Source organism: Brienomyrus brachyistius, chromosome 8 (genome assembly GCF_023856365.1).
Source record: "Brienomyrus brachyistius isolate T26 chromosome 8, BBRACH_0.4, whole genome shotgun sequence".
Classification (NCBI taxonomy): domain Eukaryota; kingdom Metazoa; phylum Chordata; class Actinopteri; order Osteoglossiformes; family Mormyridae; genus Brienomyrus; species Brienomyrus brachyistius.
Genome location: NC_064540.1, coordinates 23,433,702 through 23,457,169, shown reverse-complemented (window position 1 = coordinate 23,457,169; position 23,468 = coordinate 23,433,702). Strand labels below are relative to the sequence as shown.

The window sequence follows — 23,468 nt, the reverse complement described above, 5'->3', positions numbered from 1 at the left end:
TATTTGAACGTTCAGTTTAATGAACATGATATTTAACTAGCAGAGAAACAATGATACATCAATGATGCATTTTGACTACAAGGTCGTAAAGCCTAGTACGTTAGCACATTATTAGAAATGTAACACATGGAATCTACTATATTATTGTGACATACAATCACTTATTGTATTAGATCTAATGATCTCTTTATTATGTAGTAATGTCCAACTTCCTGTAAAACATCAACAAATACAGCAAACAGAAATTCTGAATGTAGATTTCATTGACAACATCCACTTCCCCTAAAAAGTCCACCGAGCAGAACCAGCTGATCCACTTCCGCAACATCAACCATATTTTTGTAGCTCCTCATGTTTCCTAGGGTAATTTTCTATGTCTAGTTTACAAATATGATTACAAAAACAACCAAAACAAAACAAATCGACTGGGCCTTTAAATTCAGACGCATTATCATATTCCACTGGACCAAATTCGTCGTAGATAAATTCTTAAAACAATGTGCCTATTACACGAGTAATTTTCTGTTTGACCGTGTGATTTTGAATGTCAAAATGTCTTTCTAGTTATATTAAAAAGTTACGACGATAATTATGACAGTGACGACGACCCGGGATCGGTGCTCTATTAAGTCTGTCTGTCAGAGAAGGTGGTCCTCGCGGAAGTACTGACGTGTTCGCAGAGGATCACTTTCAGGGAGCTCGTACGCGACGGCAATCCCGCAAAGCGTAGGGACACAACGACATCGCCGGGTAAGAGCGTCAGTCCGGTCGCTGTCGTAGGCATTTTTCCAAATCCTAAGAAATGTACGCATGAGATCCTTGCTGTGCTTCCATATCAAGTCGGAGGTAAACTTTGGCTGATAGTATTGTGACTGAACAACTTCGGTCCTAGAAACATCGCGTCTCTGAATCGATCGCTTTCGCTGTCGTAAAATGTCGTGCCGTAAACGAACTGACGTTTTGCAAGATTCGACGGTATGTGTAGTTCAAGTGAATGAACCTCGGTGTTTTTTTGACTGGGAAGGTAGAGCCATATGAACTACATTACCCACCTTAACAAGAATGCCAATTAACAGCGGCTTCCCAAATTCATTGTGGGAGTAATAGTCAAAATAATTTTTATGGACCGTTTTTAGGTAATGAAGACATATAAAGAACATCTGTCTTTTGAAGTACATGGGATTAACGAAGGTTAATGTGAAGAAGTTAACCGAATAGGTGATAAAACCTACATGATGAGGCGTCAAGACATTCACCTTTTTGGCTACACAGTAATTGTGCTCAACAGACGAGCAACCCAATTAATCACTAAACCAGCAGGCTGTCCAAAATGCTGAAAAATGTTGCCATACTATTCTGATACTGTAAAACATGGCCTTCTGATAGTAAATGCCCGATGATAGTTAGCTAGATATGCTAATGTTGTGAGGCAGCTTGATAGACTGATGTGTCCATATTATTCCTTAAAACCGCAGAACTGGGTTGCACTTTTGCAATTCCACTGTCGTTCAGCGTATGGTTGTATGTATGGACGTTTTCTAAAATACGCATATCTGGATTGCAAGCAAGCAAAATGGTTTTTAAAGCCTCTTTAACGGCACTGTGTAGCACATGGTCTGTTCTGGTTGTTTCTTTTCCCCTTCCCTCCTGGGTTTCACGAAAATTCCCTTCTCTTAAATGTGCCGAACAGCTGTCCACCCTGAGAAGACGATTAAATTAATATTAAATCGGTAACCAAGTCATAGAGGACAAAGAGCAGTGAAACGGCCTGATGGTATCGATTCAACACCCCTCTTGCCAATACCGCAGTTATTTAAAGATAAAAAACTTTAGTAGCAAAGGGTCAAAAATACATTTATGTCTGGAAGGTAATAGTGAATTGAACTGATTTGTAGGACCAGTAAAACATTTATTGTGTACAGAGAAGCATAAATGTGGTTTATAAGCCATTTGTTTCTGGTCTAAGTAGTTAAGGTGATGGCAGCACATATTCTAGTTCACACACTTTTGAATATCTCTTAATACAGTTCATAATCTGTTATGTAAAGATTTTTTGCAGCAATTAATACTAATACTTTAGTCGCTATATGCATGTGTATGTATCAATTAAATATTCAACATCTGAAGTGTGTGTGTAACATTATGCAAATATATGGTTTTGCTAACTGCACCAGTGGCTATGGAGGTTATCAGGGGTTATATTGAGACCCAAACTGTGCCCCATCCCTGAAGCAGAACTACCAGTCAGAAAAATTACATGCTTCACCTGTTCATCTTGTGTAAGTGTTACACTTTAGGTCGGTGTGTGGGACAGTGTGTTGCTGTGCAGGTTAGGACTCTCTGCGTGTTATTGGAAGGTTCTCAAATCCCGTAGTCGGCAGAGCGATTTCATTGTTGGTCTCTTGAACAAAGCCCTTAACCCCAATTTGTCCAGCGACTGGCCGATCCTGCTTTTTTTCCAGCTGTATCACTTTGGATAAAAGTGTCTTTTTTTATGTGGTGTAAATGTGGGCCCACGGGCAAAGTCAAGTTTGCGTCTCCCTTAGGTAGGATGTCAGAGGGTGACAGTGTTGGGGAGGCCATTCATGGCAAACCATCAGTCATCGGCAGCTTCTTCACACGGCTTGGTCAGGTGTGTCCTACTCGCCTCCATCTAATCTCATGGATGGTCCCACTCATTTTAACATTCTTGCCTTCAACATATATTTTACCATTTGTCTGTTAGGAGTTTTCTAATATGCTTTGTCTGGATTACCAAATGTAAGCGCACTAAAGATCTAACCCTTTTTTTCTCCCACCCCCCCCACTAGATCTATCAGTCATGGCTTGACAAGTCGACACCCTTCTCAGCTATGCGGTGGATTTTCACTCTTCTTTTAATTGTTATTTACATGATCAGAGTGTATTTACTGCAGGTAATGAACATCTGTACTTTTTTTTTTTAAATGTGCAGCTTGTGTTTATATTGGATTCCTGATTTCATTTCCCTTCCGAGCACCTCTGTTGGCTGTAAAACAGATATCAGCCTGATTTTCGTGACATCTATGTGTAAGAATTTAAATCTGGCAGGCAGAGTCTAGGTTCAGTCCCCGCTTTTCTGACTTAACCATATATGGTGTGGAGGCCTTGGGGGTTGGGCTGGTGAGTCTGATAGGTTCTCTTGACTTAACAGCAATACCTGCTGTTGGCTGGGTACGTGGAGGACTGTGGATAGACCTGAGCACAGAGCACTGCCTTCCAAGCATGTTGTGTCTCGATGAAGCCTGCTGCTCATGGAGCAATATGAAGCAGGTGTCTGCTAGGTCTCACCCCTCAGCTGTCTGTATGTGTTTAAATGAAGGTCTACAAGGGGGTAATTGCCCATCTCTGATTTGGCAGAGGGGTTTAAATTTGCTGCATTTGGTAAATTATGGGTTTTCTTTCATGTGTAGGGATGGTACATAGTCACCTATGCTCTTGGGATCTACCATCTCAACTTGTTTATCGCTTTCCTGTCGCCAAAAGTGGACCCATCGCTCCTGGAGGACACAGGCAAGTTACACTGTAGCCAATTCAAAGGGATCATTTTGCAGTGCTTATTCCATACTTTTTTGTTTATGTGTGGCGGATAAATGAAAATACATGCTGATCAGCGTACCTGAAGCGTTTCAGAGCTATTGAAATATAGTCAAATTATTGAAATTTGTTCCATTCGGTCTCCTCGAGGTACATTGTCAACACCTCTATTCAGAACGTTCATGAAATTAATTCCAGTTGAGTCTTTGTCTCTTGAGATGTCTTGGTTTCATTTTTATGTTGCGGCTTTGTGTTGCGTTTCCTGTAGATGAAGGACCAGAGTTGCCCACAAAGCAAAATGAAGAGTTTCGGCCATTCATCAGAAGACTGCCTGAATTCAAATTCTGGTGAGCAACCTCCCCATCACACACACCCTACGTCCTCTCATTGGCTATGATATTAACTAGTCTTGATCTGGTTTGAAACTAAACTGTTGAATAGGGCTGGCAGAATCAATTATATTAATAATCAAGTATTAAAATACACACATCCAATGGGAAAAATAGGGTTAGGGGAAAGCGACTCCAAGAAAGAACAACTTACGGCAACTGAAATTAAATAATAAAAATAGCAGTATCACTGACCAATAATGCGTTTACATGTATTTTAAATAAGAAAAAATAATAGCATATCGTCTGGCAGACTAAACGCATTGAGGCGGCAAGAAATAAGGCAGCTTGCTTTAGGGAGAAAGAATGTCCTTTTATTAAGCCCTTCAAAGGACTAGCACAGGCACCAAACAAACACTGAACAGCACATAACAGGAAAACACAGGGAAATCTGATGCCAGATGATGAAGCGCATGGTGGATAGTTTACTCGATAACTAGAGGCACGAGAGGATTGGACAGGGTTCACACAAGACACAAGCAAGGGCACACACAACAATCGAACACAAGTCTCATGAGAATTGCCTATTCAGGGCTTCAGCAACCGAATGTACCTAACTCGTTAACTTGTTGATTGCTGAGAGTCGGGAGTAGTGATGACCAAAAGAATGTTTTCTGAACCATTTGCTATATTCTTTGACCCCACTAGATGGTGCTCTCCGTTTACTTTGGGGCATCCTTTGAGCCCTTTTGAACAGAGAGCACCAGCCAGTGGGGCTTGAAAATACAGCAGCTGGGAGTAGTGATCCACGGCCAACAGTTGGCCAGGTTCGCACACAACACAAATACAATGAATTGTCGTATGTGGACGGGCACTGAAGGTAACATGGCCACAGTTAGTCTACGAAAAGCAAATGAATAAGTGAATTAAAAAATATTATGTTTTTAATATGACGATTTGTCAAATATCTATGACTGACCCGTGAAATGTGTGAATGTATTTTAGATTTGAAAACCGATTTGACAGAGTCACCTAAAAAAACAGGTTCATGATTCATTCACGAATGGGACATCACTATCATTCACTTGGATAGCTGTTTGCACGCAAGTAGTGTTCCTCTCTAAGACCATATTATGTTGTAGTTCGCATAGCGTTTTTCTCTTCAACTGAAAATTGTGCAAATACAAATGCAATTCTGCACATATGTGAGAACTTTAGTACAAAGGGATGAGGAGGAGAAAAGAACTGGCCATCAAAAAACATTAGTTGTCCACTGCGTGGAAATTTTTTGTATTCGTTAGAGATATTATTCAGCAAAAGCTGATTGGTGGACACTGGTTTTTTTGTGTTGGCACAAATTCGTTATCTACCAAGCCGAAAACTTATCATTGTGGATGTAGCCTTAGACTATAGGAAGGATATCACTTTGATTACTGGTGAGAGGCTCTTCTGTGGTTTATCCAGTAAAAAGTCAGGTATGGTTTGAGGTGTTTCAGCTGTTGAATGGGATCCGAGTCCAACTGAGAGGCAGCACAATTGCTGAGTCATCCAGGGATCCAAGTAAATGGCTCAGTGAGTGTATATATAATGAAACATTTTCAGTGTCTATCATCAGTTTCCACTTCTGTGCAGGCATTTCGCCTTTCAACATAAGCCTCATTTCCCCCAACATTGTGCTGGTGCCGGACTTTTTCTGGAACTAGTTCCATGTGTTTCCACCACAAAAAACTGGCCCTGGGGCAGAAAAAACGGCTCCAGCACAGCACCACAGAAAAACTAGTCTCAGAATTTGGCACCATAACATCAGCAAAAGTGGGACAGGCTGTCACCTCCAAACATTCAGCATACCCAGAAAACTCAGTCCATAACTAATACTGTTTTGTCTAATATTGCAAGTGCTGGCAGTGAAACAACTTGGCAGCCTATTAGCGGAATAACATTACATTGTTTTATTATTCTGTGAAAAACGAAATATAGATCTGCTGACCATATTTAATAATAAATTATAAATATGTCGCAGGTCGAAAAAATAAAATATTATGATGCTCGAATGGCAAAGAGATCATGAGGAGGACAGCAAAGTTTAGTTTTTAGCAGAGTCTTTTATTGCGAGGTCCTTAAAAGGACAACAGTAAAACAGCAAGCGAGAATAAACTCACTCGCACACAGACGGGGGGGGCTTTTAAGGCGACAAAAGTGGATACAGGCAGTAGTGACAGCTCTGCAGCTTATAAAAACGTAAAATCCAAAAAGGATCAAAATTAATCCAAAAAACGAAATACAGATTAACTTTTACTTTACTTTTACTCCCATCTACGTAACATTTCTGTTCCATTCTTTATCGAAAATGGTGCGAACGCGGGTAGGTTCTCAAAAGGCACCAAATGAGAACGAGCCCAGTGTTTGCTCCGTGTTGGTGGCAACGAGGCAATAGTGTAATGTGTGAAGCCGCTGACCAGGGGTGTGTTTCCCAAAACCTTAGTAGCTAACCAAGTTAGTAACTTGTGTGGTTCGAACTATGTAAGTACGATGCAGGTGTTTCCCGAAACCATAGTTTGAACGAACGTTTGCAAACACTGTCATTAAGTTGTGTAGTTCGAACTACAGCTTGCAAGCTGTAGGTAAGTTTAGTTACAGGTAAATACATTAGCGATGATAGAAAATGCAGTCTAAGAAGGGTATAGTCACCGTGCAAGTAAGTAATCTTTAATACCTAATAAGAAACAATTTAGCTCTACGGTCACACATTATGTGAAGTTGTCTGATAATGTAGTTTTAAACATAATTGTTGTGTGGGTCTCTGGTCATAGGTACGGTAACTGTCTGTAGTGAGCAATAGGGACAATTCTCAGACTGCAAAGTATTGTATTAGCACAGGGGTTGCTAATTTTATCCAGAAAGTGCCGTTAGGCATGCAGCTTTTCGCTGCAACTCTCTACTTAGAGTAGTATGTAGAGGACTGATTGACTGGAGAGTTTGCACACCTGGGTTTGCATAACTAATTGAATGGTTATCCCAAAAAAATCTGCCAACACATCGGCTAAGATTGCCCACCCTTGTAGTAGCATATGCGGTTAGTGTGTGTTGCTCGGTAAAGGATGTTGTACCCAGTGGTCATTGTGCCATATGGTACACTTTGCCACATATAGCAGAAAAAAAATTGAGAAATAATAAAAAAAAAACATTAAAAGAAAAGAATAAAACCCAAAAATAATAATAATAAATCATTATCCCTTGTATGTGTACATGTGTGTATTTTTAGCCCTATGCAGACCATTGGGTGTTGTGCAGTTTCTTCATTACACACACAATTTCAGAGGGACAACTTGTGCTGTACTCTTCCTCTCGCCATAATGGAGGAGCAGTATGACACTACAGCGGTCAGATAGGAATCCATGCCTTTGTACTGGGGAAATGATGCCTGTGATGTTTGGATATTACACACATCTGTCTATTCCAGTCAGCCGCTAACATTCTGTAAGCGACACCGTCGGACCAGGAATTTGTAAGTGTTCGTAGTGTGATTGAAACATCCATCCATCCATCCATTTTCCAAACCGCTTATCCTACTGGGTCGCGGGGGGTCCGGAGCCTATCCCGGAAGCAATGGGCACAGGAACAACCCAGGATGGTGTGTGTGTGTGTGTGTGTGTGTGTGTGTGTGTGTGTGAGAGAGTGATTATATACTTGTATAATACTACACAGTTCGCGGGTTTTTGTACGCGACCAGGTGTGAAAGTTAGACCATTGATGATATGAAGTTGGTTAGTTTTTGCGCACGACTCACCGTGAGTCAGACCAATCAGTGCTGGAACCACTGTAGCTCGAACTACGATGATCCCAGCGTGGTTCGAACTACTGTGGTACGACAGTTTTGGGAAACAGTCATACTTTGGATGTTTGTTAGTTTGAACTACCATAGTACGATGAATCGTTAATGCTAACTTCCGTCGTCGTTTGGGAAACGCACCCCAGGTTGGCAAGATGTGTAGTGGGGTGGGAGGGGGAGTACATGCAGAGGCATGGTGAAGCTTTTCAACTTTAAGTAGAAATTTGGTTGATTTGCTATTCATGATCTAGTCAAGTTGTCACAGAAGAAATTGTTTTTACTTGTATAATGTCAACAATAAATAAGAAGGAACTTGGAGTCTTCGCAGTGGATCCTTGTAGTTTGGTGTTAAAATTAAGGTTTGTTGCCCTTCGGTAAAACAGTGAGTTTGAACTGGCGAGTTATTTATGCAGCTGCTGTCTAGGTACTTAAAAGTACAGTCACATTATCATGAAACGTATCCATCGTCTTCACATACTCAAACGAAAATGGGCATGACTGTGTAATACAATATATCACGGTATTTTTTGCTATCGTGTTATTTTCATTCAGCGAATTAAGTGTTGCTTTTAAGAATACCATATGGCAAGGTATGTTAGATGTAGCATGTTAGCAATGCGTTCTAAATAGGAATTGACATAACTGGTATGCAAGTAGGCATGAGCAGCATAAAGGGATTCGCGTGATGGTAATTTCTTGTTATAACAGTGTAAATGTGCATGAAATAAGTATCTTACTCCATTTTGCACTGCCCATTCCACACCAGATTGCTTTAGCAACAAGTCAAAGTTCATTTAAATGAGCCCGGTGTGAAAACGCCTTGTGAATTCACTTCCCAACCAGAAGCAAATGTTTTGCTTATTGCCTCAAGCAGATAGAATGGAACTGAATGGGAGGCAAATATCTTTTCACTGTAGTGTATCACCTTAAGGTCACACCACATCCGTCTTCCAAACACATTTTAGTTTTATTATAGGCATCATTGTATATCGAAAATTGATCACTAAATAGCTTCACATATCCTAGAAAGACGAAGGAAAACATAGACATGGACCTATAATGCCCAATCCTGGTCAAGATTACACAGAACATGCAAACTCCAGACGCACAGAGCAGAGGTGAGAATCCAAGCCCTAGCCCTGCAGATGTGAGGCTACAGGGCTGCTTAACTAAGCGTTCCCTATTCCATATTTCATAAGTAATTCTCAGATTGTATTTTCCTAACAAGTTCACTGCTGTCCTCAGCTAAGAAATCTTAGGCTTAACAGCTTAACATCCATTTGTTCAGATTTACACATTTGCCAGTAACCTACATCAAATCAGTTGCATAGCCTGTTCCTGCTCGATCACAGTGGGTGTCTGGTAGGTTTGTAAATACTAAGTGAGTCATGTTTGCTAGGTTGCTCTGACTGGTATTAGTGCTGGCGGTAAGTGAGAAAATATAAGGCGTAATGGGATGGTCTTCATGTAAATATTACACGGGAATGATAGTTTAGTAGGCTTAATACATAGGTTGCGAATTTCCCTTGTTTTTCTGCAAATGGCTGCTGTTGTGTTGGTCCTATATTTTGCATTGCGACATGTTTTTATTTTGTTGTTAACGTGGCTCGTTTTCAACCGCTGTCCTTTGGTGCAAATCACACATCATTCTGGTTTTCCTGTTCACAGGTATTCTGCCACCAAAGGAGTCGTCATTGCGATGGTCTGCACCTTCTTTGACGCTTTCAACGTTCCAGTGTTTTGGCCAATCCTCGTCATATACTTCATCATGCTCTTCTGCATCACCATGAAGAGACAGATCAAGGTGACTAGATTTGAGCTCGTCTGCACCAACCCTTAAAATGTGCTGGGTAGAATTTTGAGTCTTTAGAAGTATTTTTTTATTCTTGTTTTGTTTCAGTGTATATCTTTTTTTCCTTGTTTTTCTGCAGCATATGATCAAGTACAGATATATACCCTTCACGCATGGGAAGAGGACCTACAGAGGCAAGGAGGACACAGGGAAAACTGTTGCTAGTTAAAACTTTTCCATCTAAAACGAAAGTAATCATTTAAAATATGTTATGGGGAGGGAATTTGTGGGGGAGGAGCGGGTGTCATGATAGTGTTAACGAGATAGATTGGGTGGGGCGTAGATTTTGTAAACAAATTATGCCTTTGATACAAAGAGTTTCCTTCCTGGAGCTGGATGGGGAGCAGCTGGGAAGCTTTATATTCCAGCAGGGAAATGCAAAGCCTTCCTCACTGTGCAGGTTAGCTGGATTGGTTTTGGGGGTTCAGTGCCGCGGGTGTAGCAGCAACTTAGGTCTGGCTGCAGACAAGCACTTCAGATCCGCAGCCCTTTCAGAAGCTGACTTGGAAATCCAGCCCGCCAGCGATCTTGGTCCAGTTGTCGCTCACATATTTGCCTAACTGCCTGTAAACATTTTCCCCCTCATTTTGAGGATCTTCTGTGAGTGTTTCGGCAAAGTTTTGAATCAATAAGTATTATTTCTCTCTCCACGGTTTTAATGCAACGATCTCCGTCATCTCCAGCCTCCCTGCACACAGACGCAAAAAAGCATCGCAGTTGTTCTGGATCCTCAACTAAACCATAGGACATTTCCCTTGCTTCAGCTCGATGCTGAGTTTTCTCTCTCAATAGTGTCAAGCTATGTTGACGCTTTCAGCTGTAAGAAAGCTGTACAAAATCAGTTTGCACTCCAGATTTGAATTTAAATGCTTTGGGCAAAAGTTAAATCACACTGTTGTCTTGCAAATTAACACATTTTATTTGTATCACTGTTATTTTAAAATCTCCCTGATCAGCATAAATACATCCCATAATTCATAGTTTTGTACCTTGTTGGTGTTTTAATTCTGACCATGACGGGTGAAATGTGGGGCTTTTCATGAAGTTTTGTGTGCTGCGTCGCTGATCACACTTAATCTCAAGAAGCAGTAGCATGTGATCATTCCAAACGCCTATTTCTCTTTTCCTTTGCAGAAGACACATAAGGGAACTTGGGAGCTTTTAATGACTGAAAAGAGTTGTAAACTACTACTACTGCTTTTTAAATTTTTGGCCTTTTTCCATTTCGCCGGAGGTTTTGTGATAAAACTAAAGATCTTTGGTGATTTTTTTTTTTTTTTTTTTTTTTTTTTTTTTGTTCCTGAATTTGAGATGCCTGGAATCCTGGTCACTGTATAAAAGGAAGAAGCGGGTTTTCTGTGAAATGTGTCCAGATGTGCATTGATGACTTCTTAATTTTAAGCGTTACATAATTTGACAGGCTAAAAAATGACCATAAAACTACCCCATGCCCAAATGCTGATTTTTTTTTTTTTTTTTTATATTTTTTCCCCCGTCCATTTAAAAAGGAAAAGACGGATTTGCTACATTAAGACACTCATCACATGGAGGAAACAACATGATGCAGTTCTACTTCTAATACTGCAGAACGCAAAAAGATTATTTTAATAATTGTGTAATATTCATTCCAAATCTTAATCTTATATATGTTGTTCATTATGTCAGATAAGTATTGGATATCAACGCTAATGAAAATTTCAGAACGTGAGGCTGAGCGGTGCAAATAAAACCGATTTCACAATCTCTGTGTGCAGTGTTACGTCTCCATACTTTTCTAATATGGAAAACTAAGATTTGCAAATAAAGAATTTGCAAGAGGAAATGGTATTAAATGTGGCATGAAAAGCACCTCTCTGGCAAATCTAAAATCCTAATCCAGCACTTTGCCTAAACCACAGATTTACAATGTGTCTAATACAGTTGAGTGCTTAGTCACATTTCTCAAACAGCAAGCATCCCCACACCATAATGTCACTTCTGCATAGTGGGGCGTCATTGTTTCACAGAAATTTCCAAAAGTTTCAGTCGGCCTACGTGTATGCAGATGGTCTTGGACAATTGTCATCATTTGGCATGATTTTCAGTTGCTTTAGTCTTGTTGGTCAAAATGCAGTATGTAGTTTTACATTGTAATAATTTCGCACTCAAAGCTGTACGTGATCATTATGTAAGCTACCGCATGCAAAACAGGTCACCGAACTTTCAAAAGGATATTCCGTAAATTTGCAATGATGTAGCATTGTTGCATTTTTGGTTCCCATAGCATGTGATTTTGTTGTCATTTTGTTTCTGCTTGTATTGCCATTTTGATGTTTTTGTGTTATACAGTCCTGTGTGACTTTATTGTACTGTCTTGCAATCTGAAGGAAAAGGGTGTGCGAATGCTTTCTTTGACAGTGGACTTTACATGCTGTAATATGGGCCTTAGCAACGTTAAGTGGTGTTTAGCAAACAGATACTCATGTCAAAGAATCGTCGGCCATTGACAACGAGAAAGTGGGGACCGACTTTCATTCAGAATTGTGGAGCTCAGGAACATACACTGCCATTTTGACAATATAAGAGTTTTGACTCATTGTTAAAATAATACTGATTGTACTTTTTTGTTTTGGTGGCACTGACTAATTCATTGGTGGAATGAATTGCTTTTGAGACGTACTTTTGAGTTAATTGTTTTTGGGGGGTACAGCTTTCAGCAGCTAAAGCATAGTGTGCTATATGCATAAACCGTTTTGAGAAATGTTCTTATCTTGAGAATGTTAAGTATTTTTCATGAAATGTGCCAAAGCAATGGAGAAAAACGGTTAGGTGGTGAAGTTGTGTGTCTGCTCCCCCCTCTCCTTGCTCTCATTTACCGCTACCTCATTGTTGATTAGGGAGGCCTAATTATGGGATTGCCTATGTGATGTCTGTTAACAATATGACAAGCACGTAATTCATATACAAGATAAATCTTACTGATCCTGGGGGTGACGTTCTTGTGCATATACCAGAGGAGTTTCTAGCTATTGAAAAGATCAGGACTTAAGTCAAATTTACCTGGTGTTTTTTTTTAAGGAAGACTGGCATCGAGGTTAAAATACTCTGGGCTATAGAGAGTCCTAAGTGATCGGGCCTAACGACGCCCATCACATATACACTGAGAGCAGCGTGCATGCATATAATGTAAAATGAACAAAGTATACAGAGATGTAGGACGTCTGTCAACATAATGTCCCTCCCTAATGTCCTTCTAGCACATTTGAGGTCTCCGTCTTTTATAATCGTTTAGTTAATACAGAGTCGTTGTGGTCCTGGAGACACCCACCAGAATGCAAGTGAAATACAGGGCATACCCTCACGCACTATGGGCAAAAATTCAGATCGGTATTTTCTGAGCTGCACTCTCTGGCTTATCGAAGAGTTTGACGTGTGGTTTAGGTTGGACGTGGTAAGGAACACTTCATTGGAACGGAACTATACATCAGCATAAATGCAAACGAGCAGGACGGATGTGAAGAGCTTCAGTGAACGATTCCCTCTTTAGGTAAGATGCGGACGCAGAAAGTCAGCTTGTCTTTCTTGACTGGCGCCTGTACGACCATGTCCATTACTGCGTGGTTCAAGTTAGGAATTTCGTTGCTTTGTTGGTGCTGCTCAGCGGCAGGCGGTGGATGTCCTTTGCCTGATTTCAATTTGGCGGGTAACTACCTTTTGGGGGGTCTTTTTGCAGTTCACAAAGTCAACACTGCAATTGACATGCGAAACAGGTTACCAGCGCCTTTGCAGTGCAACAGGTGAGCAGTTAAAAGGACAGTTGTACTTCTTTAAATGAGTAAATAACCTTAAAATTTAGACTGTATAAATTATGATTTTGTTAATGTTTGGTTCCTCCAAAGGTTTCTTCACACTAGGGAGTTTTTCCTTGCCACTGTCGTCTCTGACTTGTGCGCTCGGTGCTTTGGGCAGGGATGATGTAAAGCACTTTGAGACAATGTAAAGTGAATAGGCACTTTCCTACAAATAAACCCAAACTGAATACATCACATAAAAGGCTTATAAGTTGTTTTTGTTTGCTTTTTGTTTTTTTGTTTTTTTTTTTATAAAAAAAATCTAGTTTTGTTTCAGTTGTGAAGATAACCAGACTTGTGGTAGTTTGCTACTACCAAATTATCATTTTAAGTCAGAATTTTAATATTAACTTTGCATCAATAAAACCATAACAGTAAAAGATAATGTCTAAACACATTTTTAATATATGATTTTTTGGTGAGTTGTCATTGTCTTTAACTTTATAACTTGTCAATGTATTTAATAAATAACACTTTTTATTAATATGTTTTGAAGTTTGCCATGCCATTCTGAATGCATCATTGTACCCGTTATGAGTCGTTATACCTTTTGGTTTTTGTTCTTTAAGTTTTGGGATTGACGAAGAAATATGGGAAATGTGTTATTTTAACAGAAATATTTTTATTCCATATTTTACAATGGCAATTTAAATTATAGGCTATTTCGATTTAAACAATTTCAGATTTACATCTAAAACTAGTAGCTAGAACGGCTGTAACGCTAATAAACAGAGATGGGCACTCGAGTTGGCGACCTCAAAACTTCCGTATTGACTTCACACTTGACGTGAAACTCCTGGATAGAGACTCGTGAACATTAAGAGTCTTTCATAGTCTATAGAGGAGTTGAAGGTTTTTGCAGGAGCAAGGTCTTGATTTTTATAAATCCTCACTGATCTTGTAGCTAGTCCCTCCAGGCAATAAAATTTGTGATTCTGTGATCTCAGAAATTAACGCAAAATCATGCAAACTCCGAAATAGGCCCTTTTTAGAGAACAGATGATGTTCGTGTATTGACTGCTCCTGAGTTCGGAATAACATGGCCGTATTTACGGGGATATGAACCAGAATTTATTAATATGACACAGAGCAGAGACTCGGAGAAAAATACAGTGACAGGACGAGAGGCGACAGCAGACCTGAGGTGCCGCTGTGCATCGTGAACGACATAATAGATTACTGACGCTAATTTTGTTTACTGCTAATGTCGAAGTAAGAGAATATTTTAACTGGAACGCAGGTTGCCTAAATTCATTGTAAAAAAATTGCTTATAATCTATTGTAATGCATCTAATCGTGTTTTCATTGCTAAAGGAAATTTAGATTTGAGCATATTAAGATTAGGTTTTAAAAATTAGCATGTGTTTACTCATGAAAGTTAAAAAAAAGAAAGCGACCGTAGCTGACAAAGGAGTCAGACGTGCGTCTGCATGTTGGAAGCAGAGATTTTTAACCCAGACTGTTTCAAAGACTTGAAACTTCAGCCCGGTTACCCTTTCATTGGGATGGCTGTTAGGGAATAGCTCCACACAAAAAAGACGTAACTTTATATTGGCTTTATATTCAGGCCCGGCCCTCAGAGACTTGAATTGGGTCTTAACTCCACTTAAATGATATGTATTCAATACGTATTAAATGAAAAAACCTTCTGGCTACTTCTTCGGATAATGGTGCTGTTTACGTTTGGCTGTGAGGTTAATGGTGTTACAGCAGCTCTTTCAGCTAAATGTCTTGCTAGACCATATAAATTCATTCATCCATCCATCCATCTTCTGTAACCACTTATCCTATTCAGGGTCACAGGGGTCCCAGAGCCTATAGGCACAAGGCAGGAAACAAGGATGGGCCCCCTACCCACTGCAGACTATATAAATTATTATTTATAAATAACCAACATAGGCCCAATAAAATTCGACCTTAGTAAAACTGGACAAACTGCATTAGTTGTGTCCTGCAACTTTTTGTCAGCTATTCAATCTCACAATAATCAAGTATCATTTAGGCAAACCATCATCTCATTATCTCTTCTGCAGATTCAAGTTTGTCCCATTGGGGTACCATCAGATGCAGGTGTTTCGTTTCGCCGTGGAGGAGATCAACAATTCCAGTGTCCTGCTGCCCGGCATCAAACTGGGCTATGAGATCTTCGACTACTGCTCAGATGCCCTCAATTTCAGGGCCGCCCTCGACTTCTTGTCCTCAAACGGCTCGATTTCCCTCAACACTAATTTGCACAAAGTGATATCTGTAACTGGCCCTTCTGGAAGCACAAAAACACTAATTCTCGCACCTCTGTTTATGTCTAGCCTCATTCCCATGGTAAACTAAAGTTTATCACCGTACACCATTCTCATATCTTACATCAATTATAAAGCTAAGTAACGTCACTAAGTAATACTATTTCTTCCATTTTGCAGATTGGTTTCTCAGCTTCAAGTGTACAACTGAGTAATAAAAATCTCTACCCTTCATTTTTCCGGACCATTCCAAGTGATTTTTACCAAGTGAGGGCAATTGTGCGCATCCTGCAGCGATTTCAGTGGAACTGGGTCGCGTTTTTTGGAAGCGAAGATGATTATTCCCGTGACGCTTTAAGTCAATTTCTGGATCAGATCCCATTGGCTAATGTTTGTTTGGCTTACAAAGGGATTCTCTCCACTGACACCTCCACGTACAGCAAAATGTTTGAAAAGATAAACAGCCTGAAGATCAACGTGGTCGTGGTGTTTGCTACCTTTGACTTTGTACGCCCATTCATCCAGGTCGCCTTAAATAACAATGTGCAGAAGATATGGATCGCCAGTGAAACATGGTCTCTGAACCAGGACCTTATTCGAGTAAATGGGGCCGAAGCCCTGGGTGTTGTTTTGGGTGTTTCCATCCCAGTATACGGACCGCTGTCTGGATTTGACGATTTCGTCTACAGGACAATGGATCGATCGCCAAATGAAACTTGCTCCAGTTCCAATGTGAAGTCATGCAATCAGGCCTGCAAAGAATGTCTCACCACAGATCCAAATGTTATCCTCGATCAAGACCCAGCATACAATTTCCCCATTTACTCAGCTGTTTACGCCATAGCCCATGCACTCCACATGGTTCTTCAATGTGGAACTACTTCTTGCAATGGCTCAACACCCGTTTATCCTTATACAGTAAGCTTTTAATCTTGATCTGAAGTGAATGCAGGATTGATAGATGCTGTTATCAGCAGACAAGTGTTAAAGCCAATTTTATGCTGCTCAAGTAGGGGAGACGTGGCATCCTGTCAAACTTTTCGCACTTTTTCATATATATCATGAGATCAATACATCATATTGTTATAAATGATGTAGGTGAGATGTCACACTGGATACTGAAAAAACACAGAAACACAACCAATTCAAGTTTCATGTTTTCACTTAAAAAGCCCAGATACAACACCCGCAAAGTCCTTCCAAACAACCTTTCAAACAGAACATATCAAGACTAGGAAAAGGCCCCCGCCCCCTATCACTGAAATCTTTTGGACTCCCAATGAAATCAATCGAGTTGCCCACACCGCTAAAATTTATTTCTGGATACTGACCTGCCTAGGGGCCCCTGAAGAGGTAGATCCAGCCCTGACTACGCCCAGATTTCATTGGGATGGCTGTTAGAGAATAACAATACAGACACAAGCACTCGTCCTCATCTTTCATTTTGTAGTTGCCAGCTTTTTCTTCATTTATTTAGATCTGGATTCACTCCCTGTCTTTTGGAACAGATTTTTGTTAAGCTCTCAATTGTGTGTCAGTGAAAATAGCAGTTTTCTTCTTTTTGGCTATTTTTCTGGGGCCTGCTTTTGGGTATGTCTAAATAGCTGGCGGAGTTGGTGTACAGTTAGAGTTGGTATTCCTGGGTGAGGGCGAGGTAGTGTGACTACTTGTCATAAAATGAATGAGACAACTTGCCCCAAACTGGCATGTTTGCTAAGGCTTGTTAAATCTTAGGTTAATGGGGCAGCTCATCCTAAAACTGGAAAATATATGTTTTAGAGGGGGTCTACTGGGAGATGAATATAATCCACAGACTTTGTAGCGAGCAGTTTAATGTAGGAACTATTTTCTTCTATCGAATTCCACACCGCAATCGTATCGCCAGGTTGCTCATCCGTGGATAATATTCAATAACATCGGTGATGATTTCCTGTAAAAGTCATCGCTACTGAATTTTTTAAATGTATTTTCTGCTGCTTTAACCACCACAGAAAGAATGCCATTCAGTCCCATTACATTCGAGAGAAGACCGACATCTTCAAAACTAAACATCTCCCAGCAGGACGACCTAGATGGACAGATAGCACTAATGCCCCAGTAAAACATATATTTTTCAGTTTTAGGGCAAAATGCCCCTTTAACTTAACACATGAAACACCCATTTGGGGCATTTTAAGCATTCGCCACGTATCCTCTCTTGGAAGATATTCCAATTGAACTGCAAAATACCTCAAATGCTTAAAACAAGATGTACAAACGAGGTGGAACAGTGTGTTATGTATGTGTCTAGCAGCGTAAAGATTTTTTGGCATACATTTTTCATCTATATATATATATATATATATATATATATATATATATATATATATATATATAGGGTTTAAATATATGTAGGTTATAATATATACATTATTATATATAATATATTATATTAGAATATTAAAGTAAAAAGAGCTCTTGTATTGGAATCAGATTGGAACTGAAAATATATGTGGATCCGCCATCCCTATTTTTTTACTTTAGAGTGTGAAAAATGGTAAATCTGTGTTCACCTCAGCTCATACCACTGTTGGTCTCTCCCAGACAGGTAATTACATTTGACCAAGTAGAAAACTTGTATTTAACTTTTAGGTTGCACGCACTGGGTTTGGAAAAACGCACAAAGTGATAATTTACCCACTCTCCCTTACCGAAGAGTTGAGAACTTTCAGGATTTTAAACATATACCTTTTCTCATTCTGACCTTTAATGTACAATTGGTACATTAAAAAAGAACCACAAAAAATGCTGCATTAATCTGTAGAACCATTTTGTAATTGCACAATGATAATCACATTTAGTTACATTTCTGAACTGTAATAACTATCCATCCATCCATTGTCCAAACCCCTTATCTTACTGGGTCGCGGGGGGTCTGGAGCCTATCCTGGAAGCAATGGGCACAAGGCAGGGAACAACCCAGGATGGGGGGCGAGCCCATTTCAGGGCACACTCACACACCATTCACTCACACATGCACACCTACGGGCAATTTAACAACTCCATTTAGCCTCAGCATGTTTTTGGACTGTGGGGGGAAACTGGAGTACCCGGAGAAAACCCCACGATGACATGGGGAGAACATGCAAACTCTACACACATGTAACCCAGGTGGAGACTCGAACCCGGGTCCCAGAGGTGTGAGGCAACAGTGCTAACCATTGCACCACCAAAAATTTTCAGTATCACAGGTCAAGTACTGCTGTAAATTTACCCCCACATTCCTGTATGTATGGTGGTTTAATTTATCTTGCAAATTAATAGAATTCATCAGGACCATTGCAGGGGTTTTAAGACTTTGAGGGGCTTAGCACAGAGACCTAATCTGTCTGAGGGCTCACCATGGGTGGGGCTACACCTGTTTTACTGAGGCACATTTTCTAGTTAAATCTCATGTTCAGCTTTCAAAACCCATATGAGTAATAGGGGTGGGGGATCTTTTTGTCTACCAACACCCCTGGGGGTCTCCCACCCCATTGCAACCGCATGTGGTCATAGCACCTCCACAAAGGTTTAGGAAAACGCAGCCCTGGACTAGGACTTGTCAGGTATGGAATTATTCCATAGTTGTTAAAACATCCGAGTTAAACGAATGGATCTGGGCTCGTTCACATTTGGTCGGGACTTTCAGGCTAGTGATGCATCTCACATTGATTGTAGCCTAATAACTTCATCTGGAATGACATTGACCTAGACGTTTCTGCCTTTACTTCAGGTCACCAAAATGCTGAGGCGGGTCAGCTTCACTCTCTTCAACAAAACCGTGAAGTTTCATGAGGATGGCAACCCACCGGCCCGCTACGACCTCGTATCCTGGGATTGGCGCTCCCGCCAGCACACCATCGTTGGCTCTTATGAAAGGGACCAGGAAGAGTACTTCAGTATTGATGCACGGCTCATTCATTGGATGAATAACGGAACTGTAAGTGTCGGTAATAAATGCCTTTCCAGTACCCGGGACCTACAGAGAGTCTTTTTGTGTTTGTAATTGTAATATCCATTATCTTTGTAGAATGCATTGTTTATCAGGTGATAGAAGAACACCTTAATTCTGAAAACATTACTTGGAATAACTGGACCTGACCAAACCTTTGGGTTGTGGTTACTGGGTGCATCGTGGACTAGAACCCTGACTTATCTCACCATATGCTCCCTCTGTAATTACTTGCTTTGTCTGTGTTTGGTGGTTCTCGCATTGATGTGGTGCTTCTGGATTATAGAGGGGTTCCGATGGGCTACAGTCTCGTCAGATCAGCCAGTGCAGGCTACACTTCCTCAGCTGCGTGCCAGAATACAGTGATACTGTACAAATGGTCACAGAGTTCGTAGGAAGTAGTGTTATTCTTTGTAGAAAATGTTTCCGAAAATATTTAATTTGAAGTAACCGATGATCAAATAAAAAAGTTTTAGACATAGAAATGACACAAATATGTTGCCATAAAATTTGGATTTCTTTAAGATATTTACACAAAAACTGTTTTTCCTAACTTATGCATCGCATATTTATACGCTTGGGTGCTGAAGCAGTATCTTGTTTGACTGCACAACAATAGCATTTTCACCAAGTTTAGTCCCCACAGATTAATCATTTGTGCACATTCAGTGAAGCTGCAGTACATCATAGTGACCAGCAGAGGGCTACTGCAGGCCCCTGTGCTAAGGTGTTCACAGGAGTGTCAACCGGGCTACAGGAGAGTGCCGTCGAGTTTCCCCAGCTGTTGTTTCAACTGCGAGATCTGTGGAAATGAAACATACATCAACTACACAGGTGACAGTTTGGCTTCAGCCCTGCCCATATCCCACATTAGGCCACTGCCTACTGGCTCCCCCTAAACTCCGACCCTTTCCCAACAGTGGATCCCTACACCTGTGTGCCGTGCAAGAAGGATGAGTGGTCTAATGTCGGCAGTGTCCAGTGCCAGAAGCGGTCTCCGGAATACCTGCAAGGCGATGACTTCGTATCTACAGGGATCACGCTGTCGGCCTCCTTCATGGTACTCAGCTCAGCGGCGATCATAGGTCTATTTGCGTACCATCAGAACACGCCCATCGTGCGCTCAGCCGGGGGAAAGACGTGCTTCTTCCTGCTTACCTGCCTGGGTCTGTCCTCCATCAGCGTTTTCTTCTTCATCGGTCGACCGGGACCCCATCACTGCATCTTGCGCAATTCCGTCTTTGCCGTCTGCTACACGGCCTGCCTCTCGTGCCTCGCCGTTCGCTCATTCCAGATTTTCTGCGTCTTTAAGTTGGCGACCAACCTGCCCAAGTCCTACGAGTACTGGGTGAAGGACAATGGCCAGTGGGTCATCATCATCACGTGCGTTGTGGTGCAGCTGTTCCTTTGTGCCATGTGGGTGAGCATCGGCGGCCCCAGACCCATCGACATCAGGGTGCAGAAGGTGATCGTCTTCGACTGCACGCTGGGAAACGTTGCCATTTTCTACCTGATCATCATGTTCATGGGCTTTCTTAGCGTCATCTGCTTCACTTTCGCGTACTTGGGCACCGACCTGCCGAAGAACTACAATGAGGGCAAGTGCATCACCTTCAGCCTGATTGTCTTTTACATATCGTGGGCCATCTTCCTGACCGTGCACCTAGCTGCCAGGGAGAGCAACACGGCTGCCGTCAATGCCCTTTCCATCCTCTGTAGTCTCTATGGCGTGCTCTACGGATACTTTTTCCCCAAGTGCTACATCATCCTCTTCAAGCCGGACCACAACACAGCAGCTTACTTTCAAACTTCCATCCAGAGTTATACCCTTCAGTCCAGCAGCACCTAAAACCTCAACCGGGAAAACCCAAATCGCTGACTTCTGTTCGTCAGATAGGTCTGTCATTCATGAATGTTAGATTTGAATTTAGAGCTGTGATGTTGCATTTTAATTTACCACTGTGATATCCATACGTGTTCATTTAATACAAACGCTATATATTTAATTAATATGATTTAATATTTTAATTTAAATATTAATTTCGCCGCCTTCATTTCCGTTTACCTATAAAGCCTCGACTATCTGTTTTAAACGCAATCTATCCTGACAAGTTACGTGTGTATTATTTTTACCACACAGTGGCGCTACGAGCAAGCGCGCAAATAAATAGTTCTGTCTTCTGTATCATTCCCATATTATCTAACCTATATGCACACTAATATTTGAAAATCCAGCTGTGGCATATTTTTAGTGTTTAGTTAAACGAATTTACTGAATAAAAGTTAGTCACATAGAAACACCAGTCAAACTTATGTTTCTTTGTAATACAGGCTTTTCACCAGTACTTCGTAATTATTTTTTTAAATAACATTTATGACTTCAGTGGCAAAGAGGATAAAAGAAGCTATCTGCGGTGGAAATGTGCCAACACCACACGCTGGGGTGGGGGCAGTAAGGAGAAGAAGCTGCACCCCTCTGTCTCACTGCTGGAAGCGGAAAGGTCCAACCTTGTGAGGCGTTGAAATCTGAAATGCTAAATTGGCCTTCTGTGGGGCCATTGAATCTGCAGCCACGGTGCGTTTCTTGACTGAAGTACCATGACAGTGGCAACTAATTGTTTCAATGGTGCCACTAAGTAAGGTTTAACCGGGTGACTCGACAGCACGACGCCGAGTGCAACAAATTGAGATTTCATACCAATTCTGTTCGAAATGTCTTGCATAATACAAACCACACACGTCGACTTTTTCTTGGCACTACGGCCGAACTAATGTTTAACTGGGAAACGATCAACGACAGAAGTTCACTTGCAATTATTAAGGCAGATGCGTGAGAAATTTAGTTTCCTCGATTAATTGACGTGCTAGCTCACTCTTATTTTAAATTAATGATTTAAATTATAATTGACCAAAAAGTGTGAAGTCAGCTTACGACACACGGATACTTGTCGGGCACTGAAAAACAATTCGAGGACCGCAGCTTATGCTTTGTGTACAAATATAGGCTCCTTAAGTTGCACAAGGATATGTGCTGATATTTTAATGTCTCATGGAGTTTGCATCTCTTTTTGGGGTGGAAACGCACTATTGTCTGTTTCTCTCTTCTCAGCACCGAACCACATTCATTCTGAGACGGACCACGTATTTTCCGGCGCTTCAAAATATGAACCGAGGAAATCGGAGAAACGCCTCCGCGCCTTTCAGCAGAAAGGTCCGATTTTACACCTCCACAACAAAAAAAAAAGGATGGCCTGGGAAACTCCCTTTCTCAAAAGCTGTGGTCGGAGTGGGGCGCATTGAAGACCGTAACATTGAAGATCGTAGCTATAGTACCTGTCCGACTTAATGGTCTACACTTCAAAAATGAGCCTCCAAAAATTACCCGAACATTTCTTTTTATTTAAACGGCCACTGAATTATTTGCCAAAAGCAAGGAATTTCATCTGTTTACAAAAGAACCCTTACAGACATTTTAACACTGACGAATTTTACAATGAAAAAAAAGTAAATTAAACTCTTCTAGCAAAGGACGGAATGTTGTTGCTTTTTATTAACTCGAAGCACAACAGCTTTGTGATTCTTTTTGTGATTTTTGTTATTTAATTTACGCTTGAACGCACTGTACCAAAACGCATTTTTATTCTCATTTAAATTTGAGTCAAGTGGTTTGAAGTAAATGGCAGATGTTTAGCAATTCAGGGCGCATAAAAAAACCCAAAAGCCATGGTGTTAGCATGAAAGGAGGCTGGTATTGTCTGGCACTTGTCTCTTTCAGACTGGATAACAGAGTGCTTGACAAAGGAGTCATCCTCTGTTGAGTTATAAAGTTACTTTGCTCTAGTTCATTTCAGCGCTTGGGAAAG

At 40.8% G+C, this 23,468-nt stretch overlaps 2 protein-coding genes across 5 annotated transcripts; both read left to right on the top strand.

Moving 5' to 3' along the window:
• The first annotated feature begins 188 nt into the window (after nucleotides 1-188).
• LOC125748195 (protein RER1) lies at nucleotides 189-11,306 on the top strand. Of its 4 annotated transcripts, none has more exons than XM_049024121.1 (8): nucleotides 189-750; nucleotides 2,547-2,632; nucleotides 2,811-2,915; nucleotides 3,432-3,531; nucleotides 3,824-3,902; nucleotides 9,382-9,517; nucleotides 9,645-9,699; nucleotides 10,700-11,306. In XM_049024121.1, the coding sequence occupies exons 2-8, from the start codon at nucleotides 2,552-2,554 to the stop codon at nucleotides 10,708-10,710; spliced, it is 567 nt and encodes a 188-aa protein (XP_048880078.1). In that variant the 5' UTR covers nucleotides 189-750; nucleotides 2,547-2,551; the 3' UTR covers nucleotides 10,711-11,306. The 4 variants fall into 4 exon arrangements, with proteins under 4 accessions (XP_048880078.1, XP_048880075.1, XP_048880076.1 ...); XM_049024118.1 differs by having other exon boundaries at nucleotides 190-750; nucleotides 9,645-9,756; XM_049024120.1 differs by having other exon boundaries at nucleotides 669-750; nucleotides 2,551-2,632; nucleotides 9,645-9,756.
• A 146-nt stretch (nucleotides 11,307-11,452) lies between these two features.
• Nucleotides 11,453-21,672, top strand: LOC125748198 (taste receptor type 1 member 1-like). The gene is made up of 6 exons (XM_049024123.1): nucleotides 11,453-13,341; nucleotides 15,429-15,714; nucleotides 15,813-16,550; nucleotides 19,387-19,593; nucleotides 20,319-20,439; nucleotides 20,526-21,672. The coding sequence occupies exons 1-6, from the start codon at nucleotides 13,148-13,150 to the stop codon at nucleotides 21,452-21,454; spliced, it is 2,475 nt and encodes an 824-aa protein (XP_048880080.1). The 5' UTR covers nucleotides 11,453-13,147; the 3' UTR covers nucleotides 21,455-21,672.
• Nucleotides 21,673-23,468: the final 1,796 nt, after the last annotated feature.